Source organism: Pongo abelii, chromosome 22 (genome assembly GCF_028885655.2).
Source record: "Pongo abelii isolate AG06213 chromosome 22, NHGRI_mPonAbe1-v2.0_pri, whole genome shotgun sequence".
NCBI classification, from domain to species: Eukaryota; Metazoa; Chordata; class Mammalia; order Primates; family Hominidae; genus Pongo; species Pongo abelii.
The window spans coordinates 54,884,137-54,902,302 of NC_072007.2; the positions used below are offsets into that span (position 1 = coordinate 54,884,137).

The 18,166-nt window shown below is 54.4% G+C and overlaps 1 protein-coding gene across 1 annotated transcript in view; it reads right to left on the reverse strand.

The window, feature by feature from the left end:
- Positions 1–264: 264 nt before the first annotated feature.
- Positions 265–18,166, reverse strand: part of TSPEAR (thrombospondin type laminin G domain and EAR repeats) — a 73,424-nt gene continuing 55,522 nt past the window's right edge. Inside the window, exons 9-11 of the mRNA XM_024239286.3 lie at positions 13,951–14,138; positions 9,617–9,718; positions 265–5,884 (exon numbers count right to left, since the gene is read on the reverse strand). Coding sequence (XP_024095054.3) covers positions 5,731–5,884; positions 9,617–9,718; positions 13,951–14,138 — 444 coding nt within the window. The 3' untranslated portion in view covers positions 265–5,730. The remainder of the gene's footprint in view (positions 5,885–9,616; positions 9,719–13,950; positions 14,139–18,166) is intronic.

Sequence of the window (18,166 nt, forward strand, 5' to 3'; positions counted from 1 at the left end):
TCCTTTTAGGTGGACACTGATGGGAATACAGGAAGGGCCCCCGTCCTTCCCTGTCTGAAGCTCAGACTCCGCATGAGAGGACTTCCCACTCCATCTCAGGATGGAGACAGCCTGCTGAGGATGCAGCTTTGTCCAATAAGGTCAGGAGGGCTGGTGGCAGTGTCTGTTAATTCCGTTGGGGCAGCCAGTGGCAACTGGCAGTTATTCCAGCTGAGGATGCTGGGATGGATTTTTTTTTTTTTTTTTTTTGAGACAGGGTCTCACTCTGTCACCCAGGCTGGAGTGCAAAGGCATGATCTCAACTCACTGCAGCCTCAACCTCCTGGGTTCAAGCAACTCTTCTGCCTCAGCCTCCCAAGTAGCTGGGATTACAGACATGCGCCACCATGCCTGGCTAATTTTTGTATTTTTAGTAGAGACGGTTTCACCGCGTTGGCCAGGCTGGTCTCGAACTCCTGACCTCGTAATCCTCTGCTTCAGCCTCCCAAATTGTGGGGATTACAGGCGTGAGCCACCGCGCCTGGCCTGGGACGGAATTTTAAGTGAACCGTGGCCCTTAGATCATGAGCCCAGCTTCAGTGTCTGATGAAACGACACCGCAGAGATGGGAGAGAGGGGAAGATTCGCAGATCATGCCGAAACCTCTGGTTAGCCCCTGGCTTCCACATCCTTCCCAAAATCTTTAGCCCAAGTGCCGCACAGCCCCTTTTGCATGTCTTCCCCACTCCTTGGTAGCAGAGGCCCCTGTTGGTAAAGCAACAATGGAGAAGTGGGGAAGATAAAGAGCTGTGAAAACTGCCCCAGAGAAGCTGCAAGAAGCTTTGCTGGAATCAGGTTTTGCATCTCCGAATCGGAGCTCCATTTGTTGGGTCGGGGACCATGCTTATTGGTTCAAGAACTGACAGAAGAGGTGTTTGCAAAATGCTTGTAGGGAGGATAAATAAACAGCTAAAGGAAATTTTATCTGAGCCTGAGAACTGCCTGCACCAGCACAAAAGTAAAGCCCCAGTGCCCTCGGGCCAGGCCTGCTGGAAAAATTCCCGTGTGTCAGCCCCAGGAAGACGTGGGCAAGATGAGGCATATCCTGACCAAGGCAGGCAATGGCGCTGCTCTTCTGCTGGCCCCTCTTCCACTGTGATGTTAAAAATCCCATCGAGGCCGGTCATCCAAGCGGCGGGAAGTAAGAGGGTCAACTTATGCATGGCCGTTTAGAGGTTTCCTGGAAACCTGGCTCTCTCCCCACCATTGCCCCATGAGCATGGTGGTGACGAGCTTGGGCTCTGAGATCAGAAAGTCTCAAGTGCGAAACCTCAGTCTTCTTATTAGCTGTGAGACTTTGGGCAAATTACTTAACCTCTCCGAACCTCAGTTTCCTCAAAGTGTAAAATGGGGCTAATGTTGGGTGACACTCAGCATAACGTCAGAAATAGAGTTAGTGCCCAATAAATGTTGATCTCATCGGCCCCACAGCCCATTCCGCCACTCCCTTCTTTCTCTTCCTCCCCACAACCCAACTTCATCCTTGCCTACAAACAGCCACAGGATAGAACTCGGGACAGTTCGGGACAGCTCTGGACAGCCCAGAAGTTATTTACAAGTCTAAGAGCAATGAGTGTGTCCTGCCCAACTGCCCAGCTGTTTGAAAAGCACGGTAAGAAGCTGGTGCTGTCCATAAGCCACATAGCTTTCTAGGAATGACAGGGGTGTGGATTTACAAAGTCACTCTTGACCCTTTAAAATAACACAACTATTTTTTGCTCTCACCATATCTCAAGTGGCACCCAGATTGTGAGGCCTTCCATTGGTGAGTAGTGTCACCTGGAGAGGTGGTGACTGATTTAGGGCCCCGGTCTAGGGCTGAACCAGGGTCGGCTGCTTCTTCGTGTGTTGGTCCCCTTCTGTGGAAAGCAAAGGGATTGGACCAGATGATCATGAAAGAACCTTCTGATGTTAAGATGTAGAGTTTCGATGGTTCCATGATAGAGAGGGAGCACAGAAAAGTAAGATCCACAAAGCTTAACCTCCCAGGGGGACAATTAGAATAATGTGAAGTTAATGCTAACACAGCATAGTTTGATGTGGGTGTGACAGCATAGGGAGGTCGGGGGCCTGGAGGCTTCTCAAACTCATTCTCAGCACCAGATGTGGCATCAGGAACAGCTTGAAGGGAGGCTAAGGGATCCCGCCCTCTCCCCAGCTCTGAAGATGCCTCCACAGTGAAGAAGAGACAGGGAGCCTGCAACTCTGCAGTTTCACTGGCTACTCCCACACTGGGGGGCAGTGGAGGAGGAAGACCCCAACACCTCCTACCACCGCTATAGACCCCGACCAAGCTTCAGTTCCCACCTGTGCCACCGCCCCAAACCACCCCTGAGAGCCATTAGGTGGCAGTTGTGCTTCACCTGCAAAAGGTCTTCCTTTGGCAATTTTTGTCACAAGTTTTTGCATATTGTTTGCATAAATTTGCAGATAGGATTAAAAGGTCCTGATTCCAGTTACACAAGAGAAAGCACACTGACTGCACTTGCAGCTGAAGAAGGTTCTCAGAAGAGCATGCTGGAACCGCTCCCCGGTGCCGAGAGAGGTGTTTGAACTACGTGCTGCTGGGGCGCCCAGACAGGGGCTTCCCCACGATCCAGGAAATCAGAGCTTTTCCAACGTTGGCTTGAAATCATGGCTAACACACAGAAAAGCGCTCTTTTTCAACCCCAGGGGAAGACTGGGGAGGTGGGCGGGGCCACAGGGCCCACTGATTCCATCCGAGAGCAGGCATGGAAGGACAGCGGCGAGCCCACGTCTGGAGCTGCTCCGTCCTGTGAAAGGCAAACAGAATCCTGAGATGCCAAACTCACTATTCCAAAGGGAAAGGGAAAGCTTGGAAATGGCGTCACGCAAAAACCTGCCTTTCAGGAGAACCAGTCTGTTTCTGAACAGAGAGCTTGCAAGACGGCCGGCCGTGTATCTCCCCGGGAGGCCTCCCGCACTCTGACAGTGTCGATGAGCAGCAGATCCTCGCGAGTGTGGGACAAAAGCAAGACTAGGGCTTGCTTTTATTTTTGTTCAGGGACACAAAGCCAACACCACCAGCTGCTAAAGGAATAAAACCACATCTTGCTTGTTTAAAGCAGTAAAGGAACAAAATTACATAGGCAAGGAGGTGCTTTTGTGTCTCCAGCCGTGACTTCTGGTTAAACGCTCGAGACAAACACAGGCTTGGCTTTTTCTTCTTTTCTGTGTCCACTCTATCTGACGTCAGATGCAGGTTTGCTGAGCACCAGGTGAGTGAGTAGAGAGGGCTGTTCCCCCACCTCCCCCTTTCATTTGTAACGTGCACTCAGCGCGTGCTAATTAAAGCCTCACAGGAACCTGATCACTGGCCTCATTGCCTACCCACCCTTTTCTCTCTCCCCCTTCCCCCACCCTCTCCTCTCCTCCTCTTGTAAATACTCAGCACCTCAAAACACTCTCTGGAAAAGGCCTGGCCACAGGTCCTGCTGTGACTGGTGCCGCTTTTTCCTGGGCAGATTCTCAACCTTGGCATCATAACCCTCTAAGCTGACTGAGACCTGGCTCAGACACTTTCAGTTTTGTGCTCCACATACTGAGTGTTTGGTAACTTTACCCAGAAGTTCTTAGATTTTCAGCTACTCAAGCCAGGCTCTGATTTCCAAAATAAGGCCAAATCTAGAACAGTTTTGGGAATGAAGGGATCTGGCTGAGAGATGGGAGTTGGAACGGTTGCGGCACCGTCAGCCTCACACGAACAGAAACAAATCACTCAGACAAACAAGAGAAGAGCAAGGCCCAACTGGAAAAGCATGTGGATGAGTCTGCAAACCAAAAAAGTACCTGTGGCAGGCCTCGATCAATTGAGAAGTTTATTTTGCCAAGGCTAAGGACACACCCAGGAGACAGGTCTGGTCTCTCTCCCAAGATGATGTTGAGGGCTTCAGTCAAGGGGAAAAGCCGGCTGGAGGGGGCAGAGGGAGGAGGGTGTGGTCACATGACTGATTGCCCCGTGCTGCAGGAGAAAAGGAGCAGGTGGGAACAGTCAGTTACCTGTTTATCTCGTGCTCAGTAAATCGGCACTTTCCATGAGATAAGGTGCACACAGAGCAGCCGCTAGTGGAGATGCTGACCCTTTCATCTGTAGCTGTCTGCTTAGGGCAAAGGGAAAGGCAGCTTCCTGCAGGACTCAGCTTTCAGCTTTTTTCTTCTTGGTTGAGTGAATTGGGGTCTCGAGTTTTTATCTTCCTTTCACAAGTGCTGACCCAATGAGGCCAATCATGTGTGACTGGGACTTCTGAGTGACTTGGTGGAAAGCAGGGTCCGAACCCCCTGCCCAGGACGCTTGGGAAAGCCTTGCTGGCTGGATGGAAGGGAAGGAGGCTCTCAGCGACTGCCCCCAGAGGGGAGTGGCTCTCCACTGGCCACAGCGATGGCTGGAGTGAGACCTGAGCCCCAGAAAAACACAAAGGTCCCAAAGCAAAAGTAGACACTGAGTTTATTTGCCAGACAAGGGGAGGCTTCCATTTCATTACGAAAGGTCAGGAGTGCTCTCTGAGCTGAAGGTGAACGGACAGCTGCAGTGTAGGAAACAGGAAGTTTTGTCCACAGTTCTGATTGGCGGAAAAAGCACATTGTAAACTCTCTGAGGATCGCTCCTGTTCCGATTTGTGTTGCAGAAGCAGGAGCACCGTTCCTGGAAGACCCTGGCAGGTGCGGTCTGGGCTGTGTGGCCCCGGAGCCTGCTGTCTGAGCCTCTTCTCATGGAGTGGGGGTGGTTTCTCTGGCACCCACATGGGTTAAGAGGGAGGAGCCCCGGGGCCCTGCGCCCATCACCCCCTCTCATCCTCACTGCCTGTGACGGACGGACACGCAGCTCTCCCAGCTGCAGAGACAAGATGACCACAGGAGAGCCAGCAGAGGATGCTGTTACCAGGGAGCTAGGACAGCCAGCACACAGGCAGACGGAGGCACGCAGCCTGAGTCCCAGTCAGCTGGAGGACATGTGATTAAAATGCTGCTGAATAGGGAAAACATCCCGGGCCCAGAAGTTGAGGTCCCTGTGGGTGGGGCCGTGGGGAGGGAGTGCGACCCAGGCCATGCCCAGGCTTATGATTTCTGACCTTGTGCCAGTGCATTTATGGGTAAACTGAGGCTGGGAGGGAAGCCTCTCCCTGTATGGGGAGGTGGTCCTCTGTCCGTGTCCGTGGTGAGGGGCTGTGCCCACCCGCTGCCGAGAGAGGAGCACCGGTGCTTTTGTAAAGAGCAGTATAAATACAGTTCCGTTCAGATAAAACACAATAAATAGGTGGCGGCAATGGCGGGACGGCACCACACCTGCTCAGGCGGCCGGACGCACACTGCAGGAGTGGCTGGTGAGAGGTCAGCCACGGGGACACGAGCTGAGGTCCTGTTGTTTGAGGTAAAAATTTATAGAAACAGTTCCTTGACAGCAAAATCCCCGCTTGACACTCAGATGGGCGAGCACTGGCAGGGGCTCTGGGCCTCCGCCTGCAAGACCCAGACCGTTACTGGGGCTGTGGCTCAGAAGGACCCAGAGGTGGATGGATGTCCCTACCCGAACCAGGGCCGCAGATGGCCCCATCTGCACCCTGCCTGATGCCCAGGCACGGGATGCCCTAGGCTTGGCCCACCTGGACGTCCAGGGCCACTTGGGGGAGGTGCTGGGGTCCCGCCCCGCCTGGCTCCCGGACAGCCGCAGCCTCAGCGCGTCCTCAGCCGCAGGACCCTGGAGAGGGGCTCCTTGGCACTGGAGTAGATGAGGTAGGCGCCAGCCGTGGTGGTGAAGGCCTCCCAGTCCCTGCAGCCGACAGTGGGGAGGCTGTGCACCGCCACGAAGCCCTCGTAGCCCTGCCACCTGCAGGACAGACAGCGGCAGCCGGGTCAGCCTGGGCTCTGCGGGGCGGCTCCTCTCCCCCAGCTCCCACCCGCGCTGTCAGGGACCCAGCAGCTCTGGGTCACATCTGAGCCTCTTCCGTCCCCCCGACTGGCACGGCATGGAGAGATCGATTCTGGGCCACGAGGGCCTTCTCATCTTGCAAAGCAGGAAGCTGAGGCCCAGAAGAGGAAAGATTCCAGATCTCACCAAGATCCCAGCGCTGCCTCCTATCCACCCAAGATCCTACCCCCAGGGATCCCCAAACGTGCAGTTCCGAGGGTCGGCCTCAGTCGTGAGGTGCGTGACCTTCCCCAGGGCCCCCTCAAACACACACAGGCCACCACGCAGGCCGGAGCCCCTCCGTCCTCAGATACAGGAGCCCAGCTCTCTGCCCGCTGCTCTGCGGCCCTACATCAGGGGCTGCCCCAGGCCCTCATCCTTGCTCTGGGCAGCTGCTGGCCGCCAGGGTTTGCTTTCAAAAGGACTCATTTATCCCAGGGGCTTCCATTTCTGAGGCGTGGAGTCCCCAAGGCAGGGCGCCAACATCAAAGGGCACGAGTTGTTTACATTTAATTAAATATTAAATATTGAAGTATGAAAATAAATTCTTCCAGACTGCTTTCTGGAAAAGCCGTGGTGGCTCCTGTCCTCATGGGAAAGGGCAGGGTGAGATCCCCCTGGGATCCCCCAACTCACTCCACTGCCCATCTTTAAAACACTTCCAAACAAATGGGGGAGAACCTGTCAGGGTTTTGCTTTGAGGACAAATCACTTATAATGTTTATTCACACTATTCATCTTTTCTTCTAAAAATTCCTATTCATATCTTTTGTCCATTTTTCCAAATTTTAAAACACATTTTTTATTAGTTTGTAAGGGTTCATTTTCTGTCATATGTGTGGTAAAGAGTTTTTTTTTGCTTTTGAATAGGATGTCTGTTTCCATAGAAAGCTTTTAATGCAGGTGGTCAGACGCAGTGCCTTTCCTTCCGGGCTTGTCTTCTTCATAGAACCTTGAGGTTATACAACTGCCCTTAGCTTTTCTTCTTTTTCACATTTGGACTTTTAATCCATATAACATATTTGTGTACAATGTGAAGTGGGGGTAAGCTTTGTTTTCTTCCAGATTACATGAAGCTAATCTCTCGAATCATATGGAGTTATCAAGTAAAGCCCATCCTTTTCTCATTGCCATCCTTTTCTCATTGCCTTCAAATATAGTACTTATGGCCAGGTGGGGTGGCTTACGCCTGTAATCTCAGCATTTTGGGAGGCTGAGGCAGGCAGATCACTTGAGGTCAGGAGTTCAAGAACAGCCTGGCCAACATAGTGAAACCCCATCTCTATTAAAAATACAAAAATTAGCCAGGCATGGGCTGGGCGCGGTGGCTCATGTCTGTAATCCCAGCACTTTGGGAGGCTGAGGTGGGCAGATCACAAGGTCAGGAGATCGAGACCATCCTGGCTAACACAGTGAAACCCCACCTCTACTAAAAATACAAAAAATTAGCCTGGTGTGGTGGCAGGTGCCTGTAGTCCCAGCTACTCAGGAGGCTGAGGCAGGAGAATGGCGTGAACCCAGGAGGTGGAGCTTGCAGTGAGCCGAGACTGCGTCACTGCACTCCAGCCTGGGTGACAGAGCGAGACTCCATCTCAAAAAAGAAAAAATAAAATTAGCCAGGCATGGTGGCCCATGCCTGTGGTCCCAGCTGCTAGGGAGGCTGAGGTGGGAGGATTGCTTGAGCCTGGGAATTTCAGCCTGCAATGAGCTGAGGTTATGCCACTCCACTTCAGCCTGGGCTACAGAGTGAGACCCTGTCCCCCCCAAAAAATAAATAAATAAAAGGAGATATTATTAAAAAGCTACGAGGCCCAGATGGCTTTATAACTGAATTTAACCCAGCTGTCAGAAATGAGAGAAAAATCCTATTCTTCAGACTATCCCAGTCCACAGGTGCAGTGAGACAGCCCTGCAGTGTCCACTGTTAGAAAGCCCTGCAGTGTCCACAGGTGCAGTTAGAAAGCCCTGCAGTGTCCACAGTTAGAAAGCCCTGCAGTGTCCACAGTTAGAAAGCCCTGCAGTGTCCACAGAAAGCCCTGCAGTGTCCACAGTTAGCCCTGCAGTGTCCACAGGTGCAGTTAGAAAGCCCTGCAGTGTCCACAGGTGCAGTTACAAAGCCCTGCAGTGTCCACAGTTAGAAAACCCTGCAGTGTCCACAGTTAGAAAGCCCTGCAGTGTCCACAGTTAGCCCTGCAGTGTCCACAGGTGCAGTTAGAAAGCCCTGCAGTGTGCACAGTTAGAAAACCCTGCAGTGTCCACAGTTAGAAAGCCCTGCAGTATCCACTGTTAGAAAGCTCTGCAGTGTCCACTGTTAGCCCTGCAGCGTCCACTGTTAGAAAGCCCTGCAGTGTGCACAGTTGGAAAACCCTGCAGTGTCCACAGGTGCAGTTAGAAAACCCTGCAGTGTCCACAGTTAGAAAGCCCTGCAGTGTCCACAGTTAGAAAGCCCTGCAGTGTCCACAGTTAGAAAGCCCTGCAGTGTCCATAGTTAGAAAACCCGGCAGTGTGTATTTACTGTTAGGCTTCATTTTAAACTGGATAAAGTTAAGTCCCCAAAAGAAAACCACCGAGCAATCTAATTTCCTATTATAGATGCTAAAAGCTTAAAGATAGGCAATTGGAAGCCAGTGGCTTATTAAATAATTCTGCATCATCACCAAGTGGCACCGGGTCTAATAACACGAGGAGATCTCTCACTATAAATCATGACATCAGCAGTAAATGTAGTGGACCGCATCACGCACTCACAGATGCCAAAGGAGACCCCAGCCCTGGCCTGGATGGCCCACAGCCCATCGAACGGCCACGCTCAGATATGCTCGTTAAATTAGAGCAAGCTGGGACAGCTGCCGCTTCTGCCACCATCCAAGATTATTCTGGAATCTTTAGCTAGGCAAGCAAGCTAAATAATCAATTAGAACACTAGAAATCAAGGGGAAATGTTCTTTATTCTCAGAGGTAATTATATTCCTAAATCCCCTGAGAATCTTTTTAAGAAAAGCTTTTAGAACTGGTAGTTTGGTTAGGTGGCGAGACACAAAAAATGACTGTCATGATGAGCAGCTGCAAACGAAAAGTTTAAAAAAAAAAAAAAGCCAACCCCATTCGTTAAACGTACAATACTTGGAAAACTCCTAGAAATAAATGTGTTGAGAACACCACAGTGTCTATGAGAGAAAAATTAAATATCAACAACTCCCATGTTAGGATGTTCACACACCGCATCCCCGACAGAATCCAAAGGCAGAAGCGCCAGCACTCGTGGGTCGTGGCTACACCCGGGGCAGGGGCCCCAGCTCAGATCCCACACGGGCGCAGCCAGTGCCGGGCCTTCCACTGGGCCCAGCCAATCTCAGAAATGACACCTGACTTGGGACTCGCTGTAAGCCAGTGGCACCTGCAAGAGAAGGTGAGCCCCCAGGGGGAAGCAAGGTGCTGGGAGGAGGCCGGCTTCGGTGAGCCCCCGGGGGGAAGCAAGGCGCTGGGAGGAGGCCGGCCTCGGTGAGCCCACAGGGGGAAGCAAGGTGCTGGGAGGAGGCCGGCTTCGGTGAGCCCACAGGGGGAAGCAAGGTGCTGGGAGGAGGCTGGCCTCGGTGAGCCCCCGGGGGGAAGCAAGGCGCTGGGAGGAAGCCGGCCTTGGCAGCTCATTACCTGTAAATAATACTGTTCACCGAGAAGGTGCGCCCATCGAAGGAGTTAGCGACCACCAGGAAATAATCTTCTCCCACCGAGAAAAACTCCCAGTCCAGAGCACTGCGGGAACAAGTGGGCGGATATTAGGACACAACAGACATCGCCAGGGAACTGGGGGATTGGCCTGAAGCTACCTCTAAAATTCACAGAGGAGGAGCCGGGGCCAAAGTGGGGAGTGATTTTCTCACAGTCACATGTGTTGGTCTATTCCAGGAAAATGTAAATTAGTTGTTTGCTTAAAAAACATTTCAAATTTTATTTTATTTTATTTTATTTTTGAGATGGAGTCTCATTCTGTCACCCAGGCTGGAGTGCAGTGGCGAGATCTCAGCTCATGGCAACCTCTGCCTCCCGGATTCAAGCGATTCTCCTGCCTCAGCCTCCCGAGTAGCTGGGATTACAAGTGTGCGGCACCACACCTGGATAATTTTTGTATTTTTAGTAGAGACAGGGTTTCACCATGTTGGCCAGGCTGGTCTTGAACTCCTGACCTCAAGTGATCTGCCCACCTCAGCCTCCCAAAGTGCTGGGATTACAGGCATGAGCCACCGTGCCTGGCCTCAAATTTTAAATTGTGGTAAAATGCATATAACATAACATTTCCCACCTCAACCGTCTTTAAGTGCACAGATCAGGGGCATTAAGCACATTCATACTGCTGTGTGGCCGCCACCACCATCCGCCTCCAGAACGCCTTCATCCTGCAAAACCGAAGCTCTGCACCCAGTAAACATCACCCCCAACCCCCTCCCCAGCCCCGGCCCCCACCACACCACTTTCTGTCTCTATGAATTTGACCACTCTAGGGACCTCATATAAATGGAATCACACGGTATTTGTCCTTTTGTGTCTGCCTTAGCTGAGACTCCAGTGACTCAAGATTCATCCATGTTGCAGTGTGTGTCAGAATCTCCTTCCTTTTTAAGGCCGAGTAATGCTCCGCTGTGTGAATGGACACATTGTGTTTGTCCATCCGCTGACGGACGCTTGGGGAATTTCCTCCATGTGGCTACTGTGAATAATGCTGCTATGAACACCTGGGTACGAAAGTCCACTTTTAGGAGGTTGAAACAATCAGAGAAGAAGTCTCGGGCTCCTGGCACCTGCTGGAGGCAGGAGCTTGGTTTCCCGCTCTGGACACTGTGCAGAAATGGAGTCACAGTGCTGTGGCCTCTGTGCCTGGTTTCTTCTCGCAGCATCGTGTCCTCAGCTGTGAGGTCAGCAGCCGTGAGGTCACTCCAGGAGGGGCCTACAGGACCTGCAGGACCTGCTGGTTCACAGACGTTCTCCTACAAGCAGAAGCTGTTTGTTGCAAACAAATTTGCTGTCCTGTCTTAGGAGTCTCGCCTGAATTTGCCAAGGATGCATCTGTGCTTGGGGATGGCTCGGTTTGAGGGGTCTGACGAGCGGCTCCCCCGGAACCTTTCCTCCCCAGGAGCCCACCTGCTAAGCCGTCACCATCAGCCCCACATCTCAAGATGAGGAAATGGAGGTCGAAGCCATGCACACGCAGGCGTCCTGCTGACATGCAGGCCAGGCTGGTGCCTCTGTGTTCAGCAGCCTCAGGGCTGTGGCCAGTTCAGGCAGCAGAGGGGCCTCATCCCGGTGCTTCCCTGCAGGCAGTTGAGGGGCCGGCCTGCAGCAGGGGCTCAGACAGGACCCTGGGAGAGGGAGGGATCATGGAGGTGTCCAGCAACAGGCAGGGCGGGCAGATCCCATGGGGCCTTGGGTTCCTCACTCCTTCGGTCAGTCAGGGTGACATCTGGAGCCACCTCCATTAATGGCAGGTTATGATTTGGTTCCCATGGAGCCTGTGCCAGCTCGCTGGGAGGACGATGAGGATGCCTGTGATCACATGCTCTGGTCTGGAGGCATGGCCGTGGGCTCCGGGTCAGCGTGAATCCGTGGGGTTACTTCTCAATCGGATCTGAGCTCTAAAACCCAGACCTGAGGAAGACAAGCGGCCATGTCGGATGTACCAGTGGTGGAAGATCCTGTCCGGCTGCACCGAGGCTCACATCAGAAGCCGGCTTCGGTTTCACCACAAAATAAGGCATCTAGTGCCCAATTCTGCCTCCAAAGCAGCCCTGGGTCACACTCGCTGTAGGACAGATGTTATTCTTCAGAATCACGCCCTCTGGCAAATGCCCATCATCGGACAAATGGACGGATGAAGTGTGACTCAGCCATGAGAAGGGGGATGCTCTGACCCGCGCGGCCATGCCACCAACCCGGAGGACACGGTGCTGGGAGAAAAAGCCAGGCACAGAGGCCACGGCTCTGCGAGTCCACTTCTGTGCAGTGTCCAGAATGGGAAATCACAGAGACAAGGAAGTGGGCCTGGGGGTGCCCGGTGGGGAGGGAGGGGCTGGCAAAGGGTGTGGGCGCTCCTTCTGAGGGGATAAGAATGTTCCAGAGTTGACTGCAGCCATGGCTGCACGTATCTGTGGATTTAACAGAACTACTGAATCTAAAAAGCAAATACAGCAGACCATTTGAAGGCAGCCAGAGCTAAGGTTACGCACAGAAGCCACGAAACCCCTCAGCGCCCTTGAATAGGGTTTTGGACTTGGTGAGGCCACATCACGTCTCCGGGAAGTGTAGGGAATTCCCCATGCTGGGTAGAAGGGCTAGGAGATTGACTTTTGTGTGCTGTTTTGATGGTAATTATTAAACATTACCTTAATTAATCAGTAAGTACTTTCTGTGTTTCATAATTTAGTTCATAAACTGTCCACACCACTGTCCAGTGGTGACATGACCATAAGTCGTGAGTGTGTAGCTGTGTCCTGTCCGTTCCCGCAGCTTTCAAATACTGAGGCGTCTGCCTCATCTGTTTCTAGACTGGCATCATCTCCATGACTAATTTTTAATCACAGTTCATTCTCCAACCTGTCTTATTCTAAACGTTGTTCTAAAAAGCCTAATCTTTGTTTCATTCTCGGCATTGACATTGGATGGTGTGGATTCGTGCTGGGGACACGCAACTGCCACCGCTGCCCCGTGCCTGTTTCTCCTGCCACGGCTGCCAGGCCACGCAGGGGCCACGGAGCCCACAGGCAGGTCACCCCAGAATCCCCAGTGCCCCCAGCAGGCACCGCAGCTGGCTCTTTTTCTTTATTCTGAGTGTTCTAATTTTTAAAAATCATATAAGTAAGATATTAGTAAGTTAACATTGTCGTCCTTTGTAAGGCCAGCAGTTCAGAAGTAACAGAGCAAACAGGGAGAGTCCTTCCTGGCCTGCCTGCACACCCCTGTAGCCCGCCCGGTCCTGGGGTGACTGCTGACGGAGAGGGCACTCCCTTCCAGAGTCTTCTCTGCACTTCCGCGGGCACACACAGCTAAGCGGCACACAGCGGCCGGGCTCGCTCCTCCGGACTGGGGTCTTGAGATTTCACTGCACCTCACCCAGCCCTTTCCACAGAGCAGTTCATCTTGGAGACTTTTCTCCTTGAAGGGTCTAAAGGTATGTGTTGTTGTGTCTCTCAAGCTGAGATTAGAGCCCAGTGCCCAGGAGGGCAAGTGAATTGTTACTGAATGAAATAGGAGTGCATGAAACCCGAGGAAACCTGGGAAAGCCGCCTGCTCCATCCCAGGATGGGAATGGGCCAGATTCCAGCTCCAAGCTTGACCCACGGCCCCTGGCTCTGGGATCTGAGTAATATGGATTCGATTGCAGGTTTAGTCACAGACTTCGGAATTCCACCCTAAAGGAAGCCCCACACTGGTCAGGATGGTTATGGATTCTCAGTGCTCGCTGTCCAAAATGTGCCCACACAACCTCCTGTGGCCGCACAGAGCGTGTCGGTCTGGAACCACCACTTTCTCGTACATACAGACCCACCCTTCATGTTCCCTGGATCTCACGTCTGTCTCAACATGCCAGTCTCTGTGTGCTGGTGTTTGTTGTCGGGGAGGATGCAACATTGGGGAAGGAAGTAATCATGTCTGGTGGCAGCTGGCACTGGCAGGCAGCGGGCACTCGAAGCCTGCACCTCGCACCTGTCCCTGTGGGGCCTATCCCTCCGCATGACGGGCATGAAGCCCCCACCTGCCTCCACTGCCCGGATGAAATGAGGCGACGGGTGTGAAGGGGCAGAACTCTGCACACAGCGCCCGGCTCTGGGAACCAAACCTGTGGCTCAGGGCGGCACTGACTTCCCCAGGCCAGGAAGGTGCCCAGGCGAGTCTTTCCACGGGAAGGGTGGTGAGGATGAGCCTAACGGGGATTCCGACATGGTGGGCCTCCCAGAGATCAGCCCACCCTCCCGCCAGCCTGTGGTGGTGCACACCTGCAGGTGGGAATGTCCTGGAACTTGACAAAGGCCTGCGCGGTCACGTTCAGCTCGTAGATGACGGAGTTGATGACGTAGGAATCATTCTGGACTTGCATCTCCACATCGTAGCTGTGACTGTTCGCCACAGCGAGGAAGATCCTCTCCCCGATCTGGAAGACCTCCCAGTCTGCAGCACCGAACGTCTAGGACCAAAGGAGAGCAGGTGCAGAGGTGTCGGAGAGCGGGCGCAGAGGTGTGGGAGAGCGGGCGCAGAGGTGTGGGGGAGCGGGCGCAGAGGTGTGGGGGAGCGGGTGCAGAGGTGTGGGGGAGCGGGCGCAGACGTGTGGGGGAGCGGGTGCAGAGGTGCGGGGGAGCGGGCGCAGAGGTGTGGGGGAGTGGGCGCAGAGGTGTGGGAGAGCGGGCGCAGAGGTGTGGGTGAGCAGGTGCAGAGGTGTGGGAAAGCGGGTACAGAGGTGTGAGTGAGCAGCACTCTCCCTGGCTGTCCCCAGGGCTGCCACTTAGCAGGATGTGGGATATTGGCACAGCCCAGGGCCTGCTGCGCTGCAGGTGCCAAATGTGGCACTCCTGCTGGCAGCCTCCTTGGCTACCACTCTCTTCCTGAATGTTAGTGCCAGCTGTGCCCACCCCCGCCCCCAGCGACCATCTGTGTGACTTGCTTGTCGGCAATCCATGCCTCCTCCTACTCCAGGCCCCAGTGCTGTGCGTCCTAGGAGCACCACCTGCTGTCTCACCTCTTCCAGGAAGCCCACCCTGATCTCTCTAGTCCTAGCCTCAGACACTGAAGCAACATCAGGTATCTCTCGAGTTTTCTCTTACACGCTTTCCCTGGCCTTGCAGTTTAGCTGAGGCTTTCCTCTGGCTCTGTAGACAGAAGCCATCTCTGGGTTCCTGTGCTTGCCATTCCTCTATAAATCACTTATCACCCTCAAGAGGCAACAGGTCTGGGGCTGCACACGGAAGCCCAACTGTGGCACCTCTGCCACCAACCTTGAGCTGCAGGAGCCTGTCTGCATGTGAGGCCCACAAGGCGGAAGCTTATGCCAGCACCTTTGGGGATAAGGGTGGTGGGGCTGCACGGGGAAGGGGAAGGCTGCTTCCCTGGGGACAGTGTCCCCACAGGCCGGGGATCCCTGCGCACGGTCCCAGGCTGTCCTAGCTGAGGACAGAGCCGGTCATGCTGCGGGGCTGCGTCTCTTCCTGACTCACCCCCGTCCGGAGGGCCTTCTGCCTGAGGGACATTGTGCACCACCGGGCCAGGTGCGAGGCAGCTCTGAGAGCCTCCCGTGACAGCAACCACTGGGACGTTTTCTATTTGCCCAAATCGACCGGCAAGGGCCCGGCTCAGACGCCCCCGTATCTGATGCGACCTGCCCTCTGCAGTAGGTTAGGCACCCTCCCATGCTTGTATGTTCAGGACGGGGCTGCCCAGGCGTCTTCTGGTCCCCCTGACTGTCCGGCGCCTGCCCGGCCGGCCCAGGTGCTGCAGGAGAGAAAACTCTGGGCCCAACGTCAACGTGCGTTCTCCACGCCCAGCAGGGGGCGCCGTTGCCCGCAGGGGAGGGCGCCACCGGTGAGGACACAGCTCCGTGGGCACCAGGGAAGGTCCCAAAGCAGATCCGCAGCCGGTCAGAGGAGCGCACATGGGTGAGCTTATCCTAAGAAACCAAGACTCACTAGGCAAGGATAGGGGACCAGGACACCTGGCGGCTCCGAACCCTCGGCGGGGGCGGGGCCAGGGGCTGGCTGAGGCTTTCCCGGGTCAGCGCGCCCTCCCCTCCTGCGGCTCCACGAGATGTGACTATTCCTATCTGCTGGAGAACAGCTGTCCAGAGCCACCCCACGTCCTTCAAGGGGACTCTGAGACACTCCGGGCCGGTGGGACCTTCAGCATCATCTGGCCTTTGGCTGCCTCACAGGTGGGCGGGTGGGAGTGTTACACACAGGCCAGTTCTCCGACTTAGCAGAAGAGAAACAGGAATCATCAGACTGTTAAACCCTGGGCTCCTCCCACGCCTGTGCTGAGGAAACCAACTGAGTGGGCAACCCTCATGTGTGTACACATTTGTACACAGGCCTGCACACACCTGCACACACACATGCACATGCACACACACACACCCCCCTTGCACGCACAGGCCTATACCTGCACACCTGCATGCATACATACACACAAACATGGATGTGCACGGTGCGTGCACCCACGCACAGGCAGACACACACACACACATGCACATACCTGCACACATGCATGCATGTATACACAAACATGGATGTGCACTGTGCACACGCACACACACAAACGCACACACGCACATGCACGCACACACACGCACACACCTGCACGCAAGGCCCATACCTGCACACCTGCATGCATGCATACACACACAAACATGGATGTGCACTGTGCGTGCACACAAACACACACACACAGGCATATATGCTTACATTTTTTACATGCACAGATATGCATGCCCACACACATGTGGATACACAGATCTGCTCATGTATACATACACATATACACCTACACACATGTATATATGCATGCAACCATGACTTGCATGTGTGTACATGTGTACACACGTGTGCACATGTGCATATGTGTATACTTGCACACATGCCTGTACACAGGCACATCCCTGCAGGCACACATGCACCCGCCTGCATGACCACATCTACACGCACACATGCACCCGCATAGCACAGCTCTCCCCACATTGCTGGGGAAGACTGAAGAGACATGCCTCCAGCCCTGGGCGTCCTTCCAGTGGAGCCCCCTACTTCTTAGCTACTTGCTGATGCTCACCTGTGTTGAGGCAGATCCTGATGGACTGCTGGGGCCAGAAGAGCCTGAAATTCCCTCTCAGGGAAAGCCCCAGAGTGCCCGCCCTGTAGCAGCCCAGGGTGATGGGAGACCCCGAGCTGGCACTCTGAGCACTGTGTAGAAAGAGCTTACTGCAAATTGGGGCTGAGCCAGGCATCACATCTCAGTGATGAGTGAGGTGCCCTCCCTGCCCAAAGGAGCCCTGGAACAGGGGCTGCTGCAGATAGGGGACCACGGAGGGGCTGCCTGGGGCCTTGGGAGCACAGAGGAAGAGGGCCTAAAGGCATGGAGGAAGGACAGGGGAGTTGGCAGCAGGAAGCAGGGAAGGGTATCCAGGCAGAAGGAACTGCAGGACAGACACAGACGACTGAGGGAGCCAGGAGGGCTGGGTGCACACAGTGCGGAGCAGGGGCTGGGGCAGGCCTACAGGGCCTGGGTGCTGTGGAAAGCAGCTGGGCCTCCAGCCAAAGGTCACTTGGAGCCAGAGGAGGCTTTTGAGCAGAACGAGGAGGTCAGATGTATGTGGACGACTCTGAGACCCACAGGAGCTAGGAAGGTGTCAGGAGAGAGGTGAGCCAAGTGTTGTGGGGGTGGGGTGGGGTGGGGTGGGTCCCACTCCCAAGAGGGGAAAGAAGGGTGGGGTCCTTGGAGACAGGGGCTTCTGGAGACCCCTCAGAGAACTCGGTACATCCCTAGGGATGGAGACAGGGGCTTTGGGAGACCCCTCAGAGAACTTGGTACTTCCCTAGGCACAGGTGGCACACGGGCTGCTGTGTGAGCCCTGGGGAGGGGCAGGTGGCAGGAGCGTAGGATGGAGGTGGCGGTGCTCTGGCCACAGCCCCGAGGCTGGTGGAGACCCTGGGTTGGGAATGCCCGAGACGGGCAGTCTGGTCTGGTGGGACCTGCAGCACTGCAGCCTGCCTCCAGGGCAGGGACTGTGCCCACATTTCATGGGGTGGCAGGGAGCAAACCTTGAGTTGCATCTTGGTTGGAGCCCAAGGTGGGGCGTGTATTTGTTCCAAGAAGAGCACCTGTCAGCTGTGGGGGTGGGCATGGAGGTCTGTCCACGACATGGCAGTGGCGGGAGTTGGCGCTGTGTGGCCACCTGCCTGGCTGCTGCTACAAAGCAGAGCCCTTGCTGGAGTGCAGGGCCAGACAGGCCTGGGGGGTCCGGGGGCGGTTCGGAGGCTGCTCAAGTCACCCTTCTGTTCCCTGCACCCAGCCAGGGTCTGTGCACCTGATGTAGCAAATCCAGGGTCCCTGTTCAATCTAAATTTCAGACAACGAATGATTCTTTAGTCTGTGTGTATCCCATGTAATACTTGAGACATACTTTGACAAAAAGAAAAATTAGTTTATCTGAAACTGGCTGGAGGCTGGCAGAGA